This window comes from Pseudophryne corroboree, chromosome 11 (genome assembly GCF_028390025.1).
Source record: "Pseudophryne corroboree isolate aPseCor3 chromosome 11, aPseCor3.hap2, whole genome shotgun sequence".
NCBI classification, from domain to species: Eukaryota; Metazoa; Chordata; class Amphibia; order Anura; family Myobatrachidae; genus Pseudophryne; species Pseudophryne corroboree.
In genome coordinates, this window is record NC_086454.1 from 327085861 (window position 1) to 327104934 (window position 19074).

The following is a 19074-nucleotide window of genomic DNA, read 5'->3' on the forward strand; positions in this document are numbered from 1 at the left end:
TCACATGCATAACAATCTAGTGAAAAACAAGATTTAATTTTGCAGGCAATGCAATTAAGGTCGATCCAGAGTTAGGATGTATCTGTATACAGCAGCATTTGTGTCTCTGAACAGCCTGCAATGCAGTCAATATACCCTCAGTGAACATTGCCTATGTAAGAACACCCCCCTTTAGCCCAGTTTTGCCCCTTCAGTCGGAGAGGTGTCTTGGATGCGACCCCCAATGCATCGCCTGTACATGCGCAAGTTTGGCCTTGGTAGTATGAGCAGTACAAAAATACCCAAGGCACACACAGCAAACAGGTCCACTTACACATCTGTACCAGCTGCTCAGTGTGAAAGTTCCACAACAATTTGTTAGACACCTAACTGCCACCAGAGCTGATGCAGAATTCAAAGTGAATTGGCCGCAATTGCTCCTGCATTGCATGCACAAAACTAAATGTGTATAATAGCTCCTACGCAGATATACGCATCTCTGTAGTCTGGACGCTGCTATGCGTATGCTGGTTTCATAGCCAACTACATTCTCAGTGCACATTTGCACATGCCCTATCCCTGGTGCAAAAGAAGTTATGCGCGCACACAACGATGCATATCCCACATTACCATCTACATACCGTCACTGAAATTAGCCGACATGAGACCACCCTGTGATAATCCAGTTCTGCCCCTTGAGTTGCCCCTTGGAGATATGTATGACTCTGCTTTGCCCATAGCTGCATACACTTGGATCTGGTGCATACGCAGAGCAAAAACATACGCCATACACACTGCAGGTGGACTTGTGTGTGACTCTGCATCAGCTTCTGCACAATGGCTTTACACGATTAGACAATGCTGCTTACATCCAAGGCAGCGCGTCTCCTCCTGCCAAGCGGGCGCTCAGGGACCGAACCGTCTCAGAAGGAGGCGCTCAGGAACCAAACCTTCTCAGCAGAAGGTGCTCAGGGACCGAACCTTCTCGGTGCTCAGGGACCGAACCTTCTCAGCAGAAGGTGCTCAGGGACCGAACGTTCTCGGTGCTCAGGGACCGAACCTTCTCAGCAGAAGGTGCTCAAGGACCGAACCTTCTCAGCAGAAGGTGCTCAAGGACCGAACCTTCTCGGTGCTCAGGGACCGAACCTTCTCAGCAGAAGGTGCTCAGGGACCGAACCTTCTCGGTGCTCAGGGACCGAACCTTCTCGGTGCTCAGGGACCGAACCTTCTCAGCAGAAGGTGTTCAGGGACCGAACCTTCTCGGTGCTCAGGGACCGAACCTTCTCAGCAGAAGGTGCTCAAGGACCGAACCTTCTCGGTGCTCAGGGACCGAACCTTCTCAGCAGAAGGCACTCAGGGACCGAACCTTCTCAGCAGAAGGTGCTCAGGGACCGAACCTTCTCAGCAGAAGGCACTCAGGGACAGAACCTTCTCAGCAGAAGGTGCTCAGGGACTGAACCTTCTCAGCAGAATGGATCCAGCGCAGTGCAATTACATAGCGCCATGCCCCTCTTTGGAATGATGCACACCTTAAAAATTTTACGAGCACTCATTTTACTCCACAAAAATTAAAGTAGGGTGACCACTGACGACATCCTACATAATAACAATCACTCTGAGATATTTATGGAAACTTATGCTAAAAGCAACACGAGGTTTAATGTACAGTACCAAAGACACCTTGAGCTGCACCTGTAAATTCTGACTTGCTACTTTTCTCAAATTGGTTTAAAACGAGCAATGATCCAGATCGATAAAAGCAAAGTGATATTTTATTGTGTAATTTCTATAACCATTGGAAAAAAACAAAAAAACAAAAGATTAAACAAAATCCTGCAAAGCCGTTAAAAAAGTATTAGCCAATCAAAGAAACCGTAGTTTTCTTAATTTGTAATTCACGTTCTTGGCTGTATTCTTTCCCTTTAAATTGTCCAGGTGTAATTGGCTGTTTTTTTGTTTTTGTTTTTTAAATGCAGAGCCTCATGCAGTTATAGCGCATGCTAGTGGAGGTGTTCGGAACTACAACAAGAACCTAAAAAGTATAAAGGTTAATGGTCCTCTTTTTTTTTTCTTTAGATATACAAAGATTATGTCAAAAAAAAAGAAAAAAAAGAAAAAGAAAAAAAGTAAAAGAAACATTGAACAGCATCTCACGGTTACAAACTAAATTGTGCTATATAGTGGTATAAAAAAAAACATCTTGGTAAGAATGGCACTGGATCTGTCCTAAGGTCCTCTCATTCTGTTACCGTAGAGAGGGTGGCTGGCCGGCTGCGGGAGCTGCTCTGGAACCCAAAAATGGCACCAGTGAGGAAGCCTCTCCACTCAATCCTCTTATCTGCCTCTTTCATGCAGTCCAAATAGTGGAGGACTCTTATGACTCCATTAGCTCGCTGGATAAATCTTCCTGCTCCAGATGTTGGGGCTTGGAGATATCCCCTGGGCCATGTCTACGGTCCCCATTAACACTGGTAGAGTCCATAGTCCTGCTTAAGACTCTTCTTCTCCTGTAGAAACACTCAGTCGCATTGCTACTGGCACGTGGTCTGTAAGTCCGGCTAGCTGTGTGATAAAACTGTATTCTTCAATGTCCTAAAAAAAAAAAAAAAAACAAGACACACAAAAATTCCGTTTAGGGGGTTGCGCTAAACTTTCAAACAATATTATGTTGTACACGGGGGCGTATCTAGAGAGGAGGGGACCTGTGTGCAGTCTCCAAGTGTGGGACCCCTCCTCTTCAGTTCTGTAGCTGGCAGCAGCGCTGTTAGCACTTTGTCTGAGCGCTAGGTACTCTGGCACTGTGCGGCGGCCATTTTTTCGGAGAGCAGCGCATGCGCTGTAGACTCTGGCACTGTGCCAGAGTCTCTAGTGCTCAGACAGAGCACTAACAGCGCTGCTGCGGCTGCCGGCTACGGGACTCGGGAGAGGAGGGGACCCACACCCGGACACCAGAAAGGTTATGCATTTAGAAGAAATGGGTGCAGTGCGGTGTGGGCCCCCTCTGGACCTAGGGGCCCGTGTGCACCGCACACACTGCACGCATTATAGATACGCCACTGGTTGTACGGTGAGGAGAAGCACTGCAAAAGCAAAAATTAATGTTACTGCCGTCATTCATTCTAACAAATATGATAGGATCGGTAAAAGAAAATACAAATGCATATATTATGTAAAAGTTCCTAAACAACGTAAATATATAATCTCTATGCTGGATTTGTACTACTTCTCCTATCTATCTATTTATTGGCTTGGCAAATCCAACATGGGGGGCAGTCTTGAATCGCCAATTCCAAAGATCGGAATCGGCTGGTCTGGGATTTTTAGATTGTAGAATTTTGGTGAGGCCATGACAAATTGCAGATCATTGGAGAACACCAAGCAGCCAATCGGATCGGATCAGCATCGGGGGATTGACGCTTAGATGTAACGGTCACAAAAGATACCACCTTCTGTAGTGTTTTTAAGACTTTGCGCAATTTGGCCCTTTACTGGGAACATTTACATAGAAGGTTTCCATCAGTAATTCTTATGGGGCATACACACGGGGCGATTTTTGCCTATTTTCTAAGCGATCTGTCTAGATCACTTAGAAATTTAGCACGGATAGCTCCGTGTGTACACACCATAGCGATGGCGATGCACGGTCCCACGCGTCGTCATCGCACGCTCAGATCTTTTGCACATGCAGGCAAGATCTAGTTAGATCGCCTAGCATGGGCACAAAAAACACTGGTTACCACAAATCGCTCAGCATACATCGCTGTGTGTATAGCGGTGTATAGCGATGTGTGCTGAGCGATCTGTGCTAACCTAGATCGCTAAGCTCACCTAGATCGCTTAGCCCAAGTCGTCCCGTGTGTATGCCCCATTAGAGTCATTGCATTATCATGGCGCTAGTTTTTCAAATATTAAATACCAGACATTTCAAAATAGCTGTATACAGTTGGACACGGGCATTACATGAACACAATTAGCTAATATTGGGGGTCATTCCGACCCGTTCGCACGCAACGGTTCTTCGCTGCGGTGCAAACGGGTCTGGAATGCGCATGCACGGCACCTCTGTTGCCGGGCAACGATGCTTACAGAAAAGAAAGCGGTTGCAGCGGCGACCGCAAAGAAGATGGACAGCATGAGGGCGTTCCCGGGGCGTCACCCTACCGTTTGCTGCCGTTTTTGGGGAGTGGGAAGCAAAACGCAGGCGTGTCCAGCCAAACGGAGGGCGGAGGAGTGACGTCAAAGCCGTGACCATCATCGCTGGACCCATCGCACAGGGTAAGTATGTCCAGGGCTACTCTTGTTTTGAGTGAAACTTTTTTAGCATAGCAGGGCTGCACAAGCGTTCGCAGCCCTGCTATGCTAGAATACACTCCCCCATAGGCGGAGATTAGTTGAACGCACCAGCAGCAAAAAGTTGCTTGGTGCGATCAACTCGGAATGAGTGCCATTGAGTCACGTTGTTCCTCATCATAGATTCTGATATTGGCCCTCATTCCGAGTTGTTCGCTCGGTAATTTTCTTCGCATCGCAGCGATTTTCCGCTAATTGCGCATGCGCAATGTTCGCACTGCGACTGCGCCAAGTAAATTTGCTAAGAAGTTTGGTATTTTACTCACGGCATTACGAGGTTTTAACTTCGTTCTGGTGATCGGAGTGTGATTGACAGGAAGTGGGTGTTTCTGGGCGGAAACTGGCCGTTTTATGGGAGTGTGTGAAAAAACGCTGCCGTTTCTGGGAAAAACGCGGGAGTGGCTGGAGAAACGGGGGAGTGTCTGGGCGAACGCTGGGTGTGTTTGTGACGTCTAACCAGGAACGACAAGTACTGAACTGATCGCACTGGTAGAGTAAGTCTCGAGCTACTCAGAAACTGCACAGAAAAATCTTTTCGCAATATTGCGAATACTTCATTCGCAATTCTGCTAAGCTAAGATACACTCCCAGAGGGCGGCGGCTTAGCGTGTGTACTGCTGCGAAAAGCGGCTAGCGAGCGAACAACTCGGAATGAGGGCCATTGACAGGTAAAGGTAATAGCTTAAACATGCATTGGAAATATACAAGGGCTTCTCTTTGCTCCGCACCTGAGATACCACTAGCTGCATGATCTTAGGATCTTAATGTTTGGGCTGGGATAAATAGTAATGTGAATGTTTCCTCACTGCCAATGTATGAAGATTGCTGTCTCACTTTGGGGCATATATATCACAAATCACATTTTAAATGCGATTATGTTAAGAGTAAAAAACACTAAGGGGTACATTTACTAAGCAGTGATAAGAGCGGAGAAGTGAGCCAGTAGAGAAGTTGCCCCATCAACCAATCAGCAGCTCTGTATCATTTTATAGTATGAAAATTATAGATGTTACTTCAGTGCTGATTGGTTGCCATGGGCAACTTCTCCACTGGTTCACTTCTCCACTCTTATCACTGCTTAGTAAATGTCCCCCTAAAACTTGCATTGCAGAATTTGACCTGGATCACTGGTAAGCGTGCAGCATTGTTAAATATTCCACTTCAGTGCAACTTTGTCCTGTGGAGGAGGCAGGGCACAGAAGCAGCCAAGGGAGAGGGGAGGGATCTGAAAAGATCCCTCTCACTTCAAAATCGTGAGAATCCCCTGCTAACGCCATCTTAAGGGGCCGTTAGGTATGTAGACTTCTTCTGATTAAATATCTCAATTGGATCATGGTAAATTCAGAATTACCGCATTTCCCATTATAGATATGGAAAATGCGCTAACAACACGGAGCTGATGCAAATTTTATATAATGGAGAAGATTTTTGCAAAAGCTCCTCCATATTGCCTGTAAAACACGAGATAAAGTAGTTTTCTTCTGTGAAATCTGTGAGAAAACAATAGTTTTCTCATTATTTTAGTAAAAAAAAAAGTCACGATAAGCATGTCTCTTAGTCGTCCAGATTAACTGGTTAGACTAGAATATCCTGAAAACATGTACTGCACATAGTAATTGCTGGGTTATAGAAACAATGTGCTGGAGGACCCTGTTAGACAGACATCACTGGTTGTTGTTGGACATCCTTTTCAATAGATATACAGGGGTATATGCAATAGCGGGCGAATTCGCGGCAATTATCGCCGTTTTTTCAATTCGACCAAATTCGCCAGGTGAATTCCGGAAGGTGGCTTCCGGAATTCACCATATGCAATGAAAAACGGATTCGCCAGAGTCGCGGGCGAAAATCGGCCGATTTGGCGGATTTTGCCGCGATTTTAAAAAACGGGAAAAAACGGGGAAAAACCCGAAAAAAAAATGGCGTGGGGTCCCCCCTCCAAAGCATAACCAGCCTCGGGCTCATCGAGCTGGTCCTGGTTCTAAAAATGCAGGGGAAAAATCGGCCAGGGATCCCCCATATTTTTAAAACCAGCACCGGGCTCTGCGCCTGATGCTGGTGCCAAAAATACGGGGGACAAAAAGAGTAGGGGTCCCCCGTATTTTTAACACCAGCATCGGGCTCCACTAGCTGGACAGATAATGCCACAGCCGGGGGTCACTTTTATGCCGTGCCCTGCGGCCGTGGCATCAAATATCCAACTAGTCACCCCTGGCCGGGGTACCCTGGGGGAGTGGGGACCCCTTCAATCAAGGGGTCCCCCCCCCCCCAGCCACCCAAGGGCCAGGGGTGAAGCCCGAGGCTGTCCCCCCCCATCCAATGGGCTGCGGATGGGGGGGCTGATAGCCTTTGTGATAAAAAAAAAGATATTGTTTTTTCCATTAGTACTACAAGTCCCAGCAAGCCTCCCCCGCAAGCTGGTACTTGGAGAACCACAAGTACCAGCATGCGGGAGAAAAACGGGCCCGCTGGTACCTGTAGTACTACTGGGAAAAAAATACCCAAATAAAAACAGGACACACACACCTTGATAGTAAAACTTTATTTCATACGCCGACACACACATACTTACCTGTGTTGACACGCCGACTGCAACGATCTCCGACGATCCGAGGGTACCTGTCAAAAAATTATACTCACCTTCCAGCGTCCAGAGGTCCAGGTCCAGAGGTAAATCCACGTACTTTGTAAAAAAACAAACCGAACACGATCCACCCGACTAATGAAAGGGGTCCAATGTTTTCACATTAGACTCCTTTCCCCGAATGCCGGGACATCACGTGACTCCTGTCACTGATGTCCCTTCAGCCAATCAGGAAGCGCTACTGCCGTGGCGCTCACCTGATTGGCTGGACGCCGTCTGTACTCTGACAGCGCCTCGCAAAGCCGCTCCATTACTTTCAATGGTGGGAACTTTGCGGCTAGCGGTGGGGTCACCCGCCGGTCAGCCGCTGACCGGCGGGTGACCTCACCGCTAGCCGCTAAGTTCCCACCATTGAATATAATGGAGGGAGCTGTGCGATGCGCTGTCACAGCGATCAGCCAATCAGGTGAGCGCAACGAAGTTGCGCTTCCTGATTGGCTTAGAGACCTGTCAGTGACAGCTGTCACTGACAGGTCTCAATCGTGGAAAGGTGTCCCATGTGTCAGCATGGGACCCCTTTCAGTCCGTTCTGGAGCGGGTATTTGCGTTTTCTTTTTTTGCCAAGTACGTGGATTTATCTCTGGACCCTGAGGTGAGTATATTGAACTTTGCTTTTCAGGTATCCGTGGATTCTACATGGAGAAGAGGACCGATGTCGGCGTGTGAACATAGGTAAGTATGTGTGTGTCGGTAGTGTGAAATAAAGTTTTACTGTCGACGGTGTGTGTGTCCTGTTTTTATTTGGGTATTTTTTTCCCAGTAGTACTACAGGTACCAGCGGGCCCGCTTTTCTCCCGCATGCTGGTACTTGTGGTTCTCCAAGTACCAGCTTGCGGGGGAGGCTTGCTGGGACTTGTAGTACTAATGGAAAAAACAATATCTTTTTTTTATCACAAAGGCTATCAGCCCCCCCATCCGCAGCCCATTGGATGGGGGGGGACAGCCTCGGGCTTCACCCCTGGCCCTTGGGTGGCTGGGGGGGGGGGACCCCTTGATTGAAGGGGTCCCCACTCCCCCAGGGTACCCCGGCCAGGGGTGACTAGTTGGATATTTGATGCCACGGCCGCAGGGCACGGCATAAAAGTGACCCCCGGCTGTGGCATTATCTGTCCAGCTAGTAGAGCCCGATGCTGGTGTTAAAAATACGGGGGACCCCTACTCTTTTTGTCCCCCGTATTTTTGGCACCAGCACCAGGCGCAGAGCCCGGTGGTGGTTTTAAAAATACGGGGGATCCCCTGTCAATTTTTTCCCCGCATTTTTAGAACCAGGACCAGCTCAATGAGCCCGAGGCTGGTTATGCTTTGGAGGGGGGACCCCACGCCATTTTTTTTTCTGATTTTACCGTTCCAGCAATAAAAAAAATAAAAATAAATAAATAATATTTTAAAAAATATATAAATAATATTTGTGCCTCCCCCCAAAAAAAAAAAAGTACCTAATCCCTTCTAATATAAATAGATCTGCTATTCCCCCCAAAAAAAACACCAAAAAAAACATGTTTAAAATTTTTTTATTTGTTTTCACCCTCCAAAGTGTGGCGGATTGAAAATGACGAATTTGCTGTCTAAAAGCACTGCTGTCGAATTTCCAAACTTGAATTGAATATGCTTTGGTCGAATTGCAGCACTTGTATCATTGCAGAAAAGTCGAATTTGCAAAAAGTCGAATTTCAAAAAGTCGAATTTTGAAAGTCCGTTTTTTGGTCGGAAAGCACTGCATTGCATAGGCGAATTTTTTTTTTTGGTCGAAAATGACCCGAAATTCGCCAATTTCGGGAATTCGACCACAATTGCATATACCCCACAGAATGTTCTAGCAATGTCTGACAGAATGATATTAGTGGATGTCACCAACACTGAGCTGATGGGGGTCATTCCGAGTTGATCGCTAGCTGCATTTGTTCGCAGCGCAGCTATCAGGCTAAAAAAAAGGCAGTTCTGCGCATGCATATGCGGCGCAATGCGCACGCACATCGTACGGGCACAACGAACGATGTAGTTTTGCACAGGGTCTAGCGAAGCACTTCAGTCGCACCGGTGGCCGCAGAGTGATTGACATGAAGTGGGCGTTTCTGGGTGTCAACTGACCGTTTTCAGGGAGTGTTCGAAAAAACGCAGGCGTGCCAGGAAAAACGCAGGCGTGGCTGGGCGAACGCTGGGCGGGTTTGTTACGTCAAAACAGGAACTGAACAGTCTGAAGTGATCGCAAGCGCTGAGTAGGATTTGAGCTACTCTAAAACTGCATAAAAAAACTTTGTAGCCGCTCTGCGATCCTTTCGTTCGCACTTCTGCTAAGCTAAAATACACTCCCAGTGGGCGGCGGCATAGCGTTTGCACAGCTGCTGAAAACTGCTAGCGAGCGATCAACTCGGAATGACCCTCTATATACAGTATCGACCTGAGATGCTAACAGTAAAGGACAAGTTACAATACTTACCACTTTACACTCCATATTGTTGCCATCCTCGGAATAGAGCATATAATCGATTCTGCGCCCGCTACCCTTTAACGGAACCTTTCTTCCCTTCTGGTTGGGACAATGGTTCTTGCTGGTGGGATATACCAGATATTCCTTTCTGCCCTCCTCATTTTCCAGAACTCTGGAAGGGAAAATCAGTTTTTACCTACAGTGGTATTGAGCAGCGTTGGCATTATAGTGGACAAGCATAGTGACGCTTTCCAACACATTAAGGAACCTTCTAATGGACTCATGTAGGTATTGAAGCGGAAAACAGAATTTGATAAATGAGGGACAACAAGGATATAGAGATCAAATAGCTCCCAACATGGTCATAGTCAGCTGTATTGCCAGTTTCTGCCATCTGTTCTAGGCTCTGGCACCACCCTAAAAGAGCAGGCCTCAGTGTTTTTCCCCCCAAGAGTCAAGGGCTTTGGTGATTCCCTTATATTGTGGAGGGAATCAGTATGATTTGCCGATGGGCGGGATGCCAGCTGTCAGCATACCGACAGTGGCATCACGTCCATCAGAATCCCAAAAGCCCCCCTTTTAGGCGCCTATCGCTCACCTTTTCCCTACCCTAACCCTCCATTGGGGGTGCCTAACCCTCCCTGATGATGCCTAACCCTACACCTCCCCGCTTGTAGAAATATTTTCTTAGTGGTACTGTGTGCTGAAAAATGGGCGTGGTCATGTGTTGTGAGGGGGTGTGGCCACATGCTGCTAGTGGGAGTAGCTACATGACACTAGTGGCGTGGCCACACGACAGCCAACCCCCTTTTTTTTTTAATCTGGGGGCAAGGCTAAACGGGTGTAGTATCAGCATACCGATGGCGGGATCCCGGCGGGGAGGGGCCAGTGCAGCAAGCCCCTTGCAGGCTCGCTGCGGGCTCGGTGGCGACCTGCGGTCGCTACGGGTTCTATTCCCACTCTATGGGTGTCGTGGACACCCACGAGTGGAAATAGTCCCTGTTGGTCGGCATGCCAACCATCGGGATAGTGAGGGGTCGGGATGCTGGAGGAGGTCATGTGACTGTCGGTCTCCCGACCGCCGGTCACATGAATACCACCCGGCTAAACATATATAGTAACGCCTCCAGTATAATAGAAATTTATAGTGATACCTCCAGTATAATAGAAATATATAGTAATGCCCCCAATTTAATAACAATATATAGTAATGCCTCCATTATAACAGGAAAATACAGCCAGTGTCGCCTTTCCAGTAACCCTGACAAAGTGGGAGGAGCCGTCATGCTGCCAAGCACCATGGTCTTGTTGCTTTGTGGCACATTATAATTGTGGTAATGGCAGAGTGTGTGGCAGGTGGTACTGAGTGCCCGCTGCCAAATTCTTATGGGTACCCAAGCGTACCCGCATACTTGCACCGCTGCTTCCCCATTCCCTATACCTAACCTTCCTTGCTTGATGCATAACCCTAACCTCCCCCTCTAAGAGCCTAAACCTAACCCTCCCTCCCCAGTCCCAAACCCTAACCTTCCCGTCCCTGCTCCATAATTCTAACCCCCCTTCCCCTGCCTAAACCTAACCCCCCCACCGTAGAGCACCAGCGCATCCCGCTGTGAGAATGATCGGGATGCTGGCTGTCGGTAATGTGATGCCGACGTTACGTCCTCCTTCGGGATCCCGACGCAGGTATACTGATCGCCAGGATCCCATCCGTTGGGAAGCTAACTGCTTCCCCGGTGGAGCACATATTACTTGCTTGGTGTTAGTCTGGTCCTTATCTTGTAAGTCAACAATGCCACTCACTGTGTAAAGGTGGAGAGTAACCAACCTGACCCCTTGCTGACAGGAGGGGTGTCTTCCTGTATGACAATAGCCCCATCCACACAACAAATATGTAGTCATCCAATTACTTTATAGGCAAGACACTGTGGGGGACATTTACTAAGCAGTGATACGAGCGGAGAAGTGAGCCAACAGAGAAGTTGCCCCATCAACCAATCAGCAGCTCTGTATAATCTTATAGTATGCAAATTATAGATGTTACTTCAGTGCTGATTGGTTGCCATGGGCAACTTCTCCGCTCTTATCACTGCTTAGTAAATGTCCCCTTGTGTTATCTATATGTCATATACTGGCGCATAGCTAGATCTAAACCACAGGTTCTCAAACTCGGGCCTCAGGACCCCACACAGTGCATGTTTTGCAGGTCTCCTCACAGAATCACAAGTGACATAATTAGCTCCACCTGTGGACCTTTTAAAAAATGTCAGTGAGTAATTAATACACCTGTGCACCTGCTGTGTTACCTGTAAAACATGCACTGTGTGGGGTCCTGAGGACCGAGTTTGAGAACCACTGATCTAAACTAATCTCTTTCATATTCTGTAACAGCACCGGAGACAGCATTTCCCACTACCAGCATCCGGGCACCAGCGGAGGGACTGCTTTGCGGATAATAATGGTGCTGCGCCCATCCTGCGCAATCCCAGGTATGAGAGGATTGCACATACCGACTGCAGCGGCCTGGCGCCCATTCTCGCCACCTGCACGGCATAAGCTGTAACCTATACACTTTAGGAATTAGCTGTATTAGCCGTGCCGTGGACTGGGATTGCCTCCCCTCACACACGCAATATTCAGTTTCTGGAGAAGTGATTTAAATGATGGCAATTACTCCCAGCATAAAACACACCACCCCATTCTTCCTGTGTACACAAGTCACTCACTTCTGCAGATTGTCTGGGGTGCACACCTCCTCATCATAGAGACCTTCCGGGTCCAGCAGTGTTCCTGGGAAAACAAACACAAATTATACTGAGTGCCACAGCAATTTGAGGCTATTGTGTACCCATGGTACTTAGAGGCGGCTCACTCTGTGACCTACTCCGTAATCACGGCAACACTTGTGCGGAGAGGGAGAGCCGTAGACTGGGGGAAATGATTAGGTAGCTGAAGTCGGACTATGCTCTGGGACTCACTGATTCTCACATTCAGCAATTTCATACAGCACATTTTTAAACACATCGGGGGGAAAAAAAGACATCCTAAAAGCACACTCCGAGCGTGTGAGGAAATCCATGTAAAAAACAGACACTGGGGAAAAAAAGACATCCTAAAAGCACACTCCCAGCGTGTGAGGAACGGAAATCCATGTGAAAAACAGACACTTTTAAGAACCAATGAAGGACTGTGACGAGACGTGTCGTAATGGGGATTGCGGACCACACCCAGGTGTCACTTTTCCTCTGCAGTGACAGGAAGCCAGGTGCTGCACTGTGACATTCTCCTGCAGCGCACGGCACCTGTAACTGAAGAGCAGCCGGCAGTGCAGCCTCTGGGGACAGGCCAGAATCCCCGGGGATGCTTGGCACACCCCTAAATCGATGTAACAGTGGGTTTCCTGCAAGGCCATGTCCTCGTTCCTGTGAGGTCATGCCCCCAGATTGACATAAACGCAAGCTCTCCGTGGGTCCTGGAACCTTTCAGGTTTTCAGCGTGCGCGGGGACTATTTACTGACCCCTGTGCTGCCTCTGACTGGGTCCATAGCTATTTACTATATAGGCCCAAGATGAGAAATATGAACTGTGCCTCATGCCTCAGTGATAAAGCTGCACTGTCATGAATACTACTCCAAACTACACAATAGCTGCTCCCAAGCGGAAGCCGACGACAGGAGCTTGCTACTGAGCGCTGGCTCCTGTCTCTGTCAGTGCGCGCTATGGGAGAGACATCATTTAAACATATGTGTGAGTGTATTAGCGGTGCGTCTACTGGGGGCAAACTACAGGGGGCTAACCACTGAGGGCAATCTACTGTGGGCAAACTACAAGGGGGCAAGCTACAAGGGGGCAAACAACAAGGGGGAAAGCTACTGGGGGCAAACTACAAGGGGGCAAGCTACTGGGGCATACTACAAGGGGGCAAACTACAAGGGGGCTAACTACTGGGGGCAAACTACTGGGGGCAAACTACAGGGGTGCATTACTACTGGGGGCATAACTACAGGGTCACATTACTACTGGGGGCATAACTACAGGGAGCATTACTACTGGGGGCATTACTATTTTGGGTAAACTACTGGGGGCATACCTATAGGGGCTAAATTACTGGGAGGCATTACTACTTGGGGGCTAAACTACAAGGGGGCAAACTACAGGGGGGCATTACTACTGGGGGCTAAACTACAAGGAGGCTAAACTACTGAGGGCATTACTACTTGGGGCAAACTACATGGGGCTAAACTACAGGCGCTAACTACAAGGGGACAAGCTACTGGAGGCAAACTACAAGGGGGCAAACTACAGGGAGCATAACTACAGGGGCTAAACTACTGGGGGCATTACTACTTCTGGGCTAAACTGCAGGGGGGGTAAACTACAATGGGGCAAACTACAGGGGGGCATTACTATTGGGGGCTAAACTACTGGGGGCATAACTACAGGGGCTAAACTACTGGGGGCATTACTACTTTGGGCAAACTACATGGGGCTAAATTAATGGGGATATTACTACTGGGGGGCTAAACTACTGGGGGCATAAGTGCAGGGGCTAAACTACAGGGGGCATTACCACTGGGGGCTAAACTACATGGGGCAAACTACATGAGGACTAAACTACAGGGGATAAACTACTGGGGGCATAACTACTGGGGCTAAATGACTGGAGGCATTACTACAGGCGACATTACTACTGGGGGCAATACTACACAGGGGCATTACCATTAAGGGCACTACTAATGAGGGCATTGTAAAGGGGGCACTTCATAAGGGGCATCACTCCTGGGGACATAAGGACACTACTACTGGGGGCATTGCATTAGGGGCACAACTACTATGGGGTCTATATAAGGGGCACTACCACTGTGGGCACTACCAGTACAGTGGACATTGCATAAGGAGCACTACTACTGTGGGCATTGTAAAAGGGGCGCTACTGCTGTGGGCATCATGTGTATTACGGGGTGCTACTACTGTGGGCATTATGTGTATTAGGGGTGCTACTACTATGGGCATTATTACTATTGTGTGACCACACCCCTTTCTTTTTGAGACCACGCCCATTTTGGGGGGGCGTGCGCCTACCTTTATTGCATGGGCGCCGGGGAGAGGGGGGTGAGTTCCACCAACTCTCTAGGACCACTTTAAGCACTAGGAGGCGTCACGTGCCGCAATTGGCACAGCAACACCTAGAGATTGGCCAGAGTTTACTGGTTTGACGAGCACAATGTTAGCGTTTGCGGAGAATGGGAAGCTTGCACCTGGCAGCAGGAGGACTTTGGGTGGGCGACTGTGGGTAGACTCGGATCATAGTTTGCAAGCGATGGTTTGTGGGATGAGATGGGAGAGGCTGTGTTTACAGGTCTTAATGTGCGGAAGGCTCTAATTCATCTTCAATCCATAAAAAGATTACTGCACCAAGGGACGGATTAAGGTTTGTCAGGGCTGCAGGAAAAAGAACTTGTAGGGGTCCTCACCGATAAAGGTGTCAGTAAGACATGTCTGTGATGTTATTAAAGACTATAAAGTGTAAATACTGCAGTGTAATGCCCCCAGTTCACATTATGCTACATAGGGGGCATTTTGGCGACAGTGTTCCAGCATTCCCGCTGTTAATCTGGCTCTGACTGCACCAGATTCCGCTGGCAGAAGTCCTGCCTCATTCATTCTATACTTTTAACGGGATGGATTTTGCACCTTCCAGTGTGCGGAGAATCATATTTCCTAGGGTAAGAAATGCTTCACACACACGAACGTGCCATGTTTAATACAGCCAATCCCAGTGTTCCATCTGTCATGGTTCATTTAGGCCATGAGTGAGCTGAAGCAAGCAGAATTTTCAGACATATTTCCGTGTTATTTATAGAAATGGATGGACCTAATGTGGTTGGACGTTAATGTGACAGTGTGCTTCTTGGAATGTTTCTGCTTCTTTGAACACTTACCTGCTGTAGGCAGACTTCTAGTTTGCAGACTGATACCCTGAGATGAGAATATACATGTTGGCCAGACCAATCTAGATGCCTGGTGTAAAACCAAAGCATTTTGCAGGGTGGATTTAGGGCCTAATTCACATCTGATTGCAGCAGCGAATTTGTTAGCTAATGGACAAAACCATGGGGGTCATTCCGAGTTGATCGCTCGCTAGCAGTTTTTAGCAGCCATGCAAACGCTATGCTGCCACCCACTGGGAGTGTATTTTAATTTAGCAGAAGTGCGAACGAAAGGATCGCAGAGCGGCTACAAAGTTTTTTTGTGCAGTTTTAGAGTAGCTCAAAACCTACTCAGCGCTTGCGATCACTTCAGACTGTTCAGTTCCTGTTTTGACGTCACACACCCGCCGAGCGTTCGCCCAGCCACGCCTGCGTTTTTCCTGGCACGCCTGCGTTTTTTCGAACACTCCCTGAAAACGGTCAGTTGACACCCAGAAACGCCCTCTTCCTGTCAATCACTCTGCGGCCAGCAGTGCGACTGAAAAACTTCGCTAGACCTTGTGTGAAACTACATCGGCCGTTGTAAAAGTACGACGCGCGCGCGCATTGTGCCGCATAAGCATGCGCAGAAGTGCCATTTTTTTGCCTCATCGCTGCATAGCGAACGAATGCAGCTAGCGATCAACTCGGAATGACCCACCCATGTGCACTGCAGGGGTAGCAGATGTAACATGTGCAGAGAGAGTTAGATTTGGGTGGGTTATTTTGTTTCTGTGCAGGGTAAATATTGGCTGCTTTATTTTTACACTGCAATTTACATTTCAATTTGAACACACCCCACCCAAATCTAACTCTCTCGGCACATGTTACACCTGCCCCCCTGCTAACAAATTTGCTGCAGCGAACAGATCTAAATTAGACCCTTAGGGGGTCATTCCGAATTGATCGTAGATTTAGCACAGCCACGATCGGGTCAAAATGACCCCCTTAGGCCCTAATTCAGACCTGATCACAAAAGCAAAATCTTTCTCTAATGGGCAAAACCATGTGCACTGCAGTGTATACAGTTTCCTGCAGGTGGCACTGCAGGAAAACATTTACGTTAAATCGTTGGGCCCACACATTTGTCTCACCTATCGCCCAAGGTTTCTCCTCCCCAGGACTCAGTCTGCAGGGATCCTTGTAGTGTGTAAACAGGGCGTGCTGCTGCTCCAGTTTATCTTCTGCAACAGAACATAGGGACACAATTGTATGGGTGCACGCACTGACATTTCTCCTCAGCACTACTGCCTTCTAAAATATCACATTCTCTTTTTTGTTTTTGGACTGCATACTGTTCTGACACTACAATATGCTACTTGGGAAAGACATATCACTGTCCACAGGTCTCCAGCTTCTCACAATAAGGGGGAAATGTATCAAGCCTTGCAGAGTGAGTGCACAAGTTGCCCAGCTTCTGTCATTTATATAGCACAGTCTTTGAGATGACTAATTGGTTGCTTGGGGCAACTTCTCCACTTGAGCTCTCTTCAAAGCTTGATACATCTCCCCCTATGCCCTTAATTATTTTCAGCTCCAGCTCTGACATCCTAGCTCTTACCTGATGAGCAGTTGTCAAAGTTGAAGTCCCCACAGATGACATCAAAGGCCACCAGCTCCTCCGGGTTCGCCGCACTGGAGGAGGAGGTAGATTTGCGGAATTCAGACACCCATTCGTGTAGCAAGTCTAGCTGCTCACATCGGATCATTGCGTCCCCTGAAAGAAGAGGAGAGAGGCTGTGTCCTTAAACAAGCACCAAATAAGGCTTATGCCGGGTACACACTAGGCCAGTGATGGCTAACCTTGACACTTCAGCTGTTGTTGAACTACACATCCCAGCATGCCCTGCATCAGTTTTAGCATGGCCAAATAGCAAAACTGATGCAGGGCATGCTGGGATGTGTAGTTCAACAACAGCTGGAGTGTCAAGGTTAGCCATCACTGCACTAGGCGATATGTCAACCGATCCGGCAGATCAGACCGACATATTGTGCATATCGGGCCTTGTATATGCATTACCACGAGCTCCTGTGTGCCAACATCGGGGATGTCCCATCCGCTGAGCTGCACGGCCAGTGGGAAGATCAGTCAGCCGACAGCGTGTAGCTGAATGCGGCTAATGAGCCATATATCGCACTGTCGTGCTCTATATCATTCGGTGTACGAGCGACCGATGTATCGTTGCATCGGTCGTACCATCGCTGGGATCACCTCGTGTGTACCCAGCTTTACATATTCTCTGATCTTATCTGGCCTCAGAGTGTAGCCACTAAATAAAACTGGGCAGTCACTTATAAAGGTGGGATGATGTTTCATATGGCAAGTTTTGGGGAAGATGTGCATTGAGGTTATGGGGAGATTGCGGGGGGGGGGGGGGGGGGCAGCAAGCAGAAAATTTACTTACACTGCAAATTTTGCTGCTGGAAAACAATTAATATTTTATGCTTTCTATGTGTAGCTAACAGGACCCAGGAATAGAAGAGGCGCCTCTCTGCAGATGACGGCATGGCCTACTGTCCGGCAGACGAACCCACCCTGACCTCAGCAGCGTTATCAATCTGTCACCGGTAATTTTGAAAGAGCATAAAAATCTTTCTGGCCACCTGCACTGCTCCGGTGATGTCTATATTTCTTATTCCGTGACACCATCCAATATTTTTAATTATTGCAAATATTCACACATATAAGATTGTCTGTGCAGACTAGTCTGTATGTGTTACTCATAGACAAACACAGGGGGGGTTTCCAGTTGCCCGGAAACTCCCCTTCACCAGAACCTAGCTGCAACTACATGCAGTTCAAAGGGTGGAATGGAGCTGCTGCACACATCCACTGGCAGCAGATTTTCCTACCAAGTCGGCTGTTTGTGTGTCTGTGGATCTGAGTGCTCAACAGCGCTCCAGAGAGAGAATGTTGTAAGTGGCTTACCGTGATCATTGGGCCTGCATATGTCTGACGTACTGTGGGCCTAATTCTGAGTTGATCGCAGCAGCAATTTTGTTAGCAGTTGGGCAAAACCATGTGCACTGCAGGGGAGGCAGATACAACATGTGCAGAGAGATTAGATTTGGGTGGGGTGTATTCAAACTGAAATCTAAATTGCAGTGTGAAAATAAAGCAGCCGGTATTTACCCGGCACAGAACCAAAATAACCCACCCAAATCTAACTCTCTCTGCACATGTTATATCTGCCCCTCCTGCAGTGCACATGGTTTTGCCCAATTGCTAACAAACTTGCTGCTACGATCAACTCAGAATTACCCCCTGTATTACATAAATTGCACGTTGTTTGGAGCAGACTATTGCTAGTTACATGCTAATTATGCATCCTTCATGGGCCGGAAACAATCGCTCTAAAATCAAACATTGGGAAACCCCGCCAAGAAGAGTTTGCCGCTGTTACTGGTCACTTATAAAAAGCGAAGCACCCAGCGCTTACTTGCCTCACACAGTGATGAATCTACTATTTGAATTTGCAGTTTTAAGTACATTTTGTTCTTTGTGGGCTGTAATTGAGCGTGCACAATAATCTCGTCCAATATGACAAAATGTTCTGTAATGATGCGTGTTGTGTTAGTAATCAAGACGTACGCTAATAACAGCCTGTGTATGTCCTTTCTTGTTAATATCCTGTGTAATAGAGGAGGTAGTAAGACACATACAGAGGGACTGCATGCTGACCTGTTACTTTCTGCTAATTTGA

The 19074-nt window shown here is 47.9% G+C and overlaps 1 protein-coding gene and 1 long non-coding RNA gene across 3 annotated transcripts in view; one reads left to right on the forward strand and one right to left on the reverse strand.

The window, feature by feature from the left end:
* Positions 1-1733: 1733 nt before the first annotated feature.
* The window catches only part of SMPD3 (sphingomyelin phosphodiesterase 3), a 281171-nt gene continuing 263830 nt past the window's right edge, over positions 1734-19074 (reverse strand). For both annotated transcript variants that reach the window (XM_063945731.1, XM_063945732.1), the window contains 5 exons: positions 16932-17087; positions 16465-16554; positions 12128-12191; positions 9411-9573; positions 1734-2571 (listed from right to left, as the gene is read on the reverse strand). In XM_063945731.1, coding sequence (XP_063801801.1) covers positions 2470-2571; positions 9411-9573; positions 12128-12191; positions 16465-16554; positions 16932-17087 — 575 coding nt within the window. In that variant the 3' untranslated portion in view covers positions 1734-2469. The remainder of the gene's footprint in view (positions 2572-9410; positions 9574-12127; positions 12192-16464; positions 16555-16931; positions 17088-19074) is intronic.
* LOC134969645 (uncharacterized) lies at positions 2829-17976 on the forward strand. The gene is made up of 3 exons (XR_010189513.1): positions 2829-3046; positions 11793-11890; positions 17830-17976. It is a non-coding gene; the product is annotated as an uncharacterized LOC134969645 (long non-coding RNA).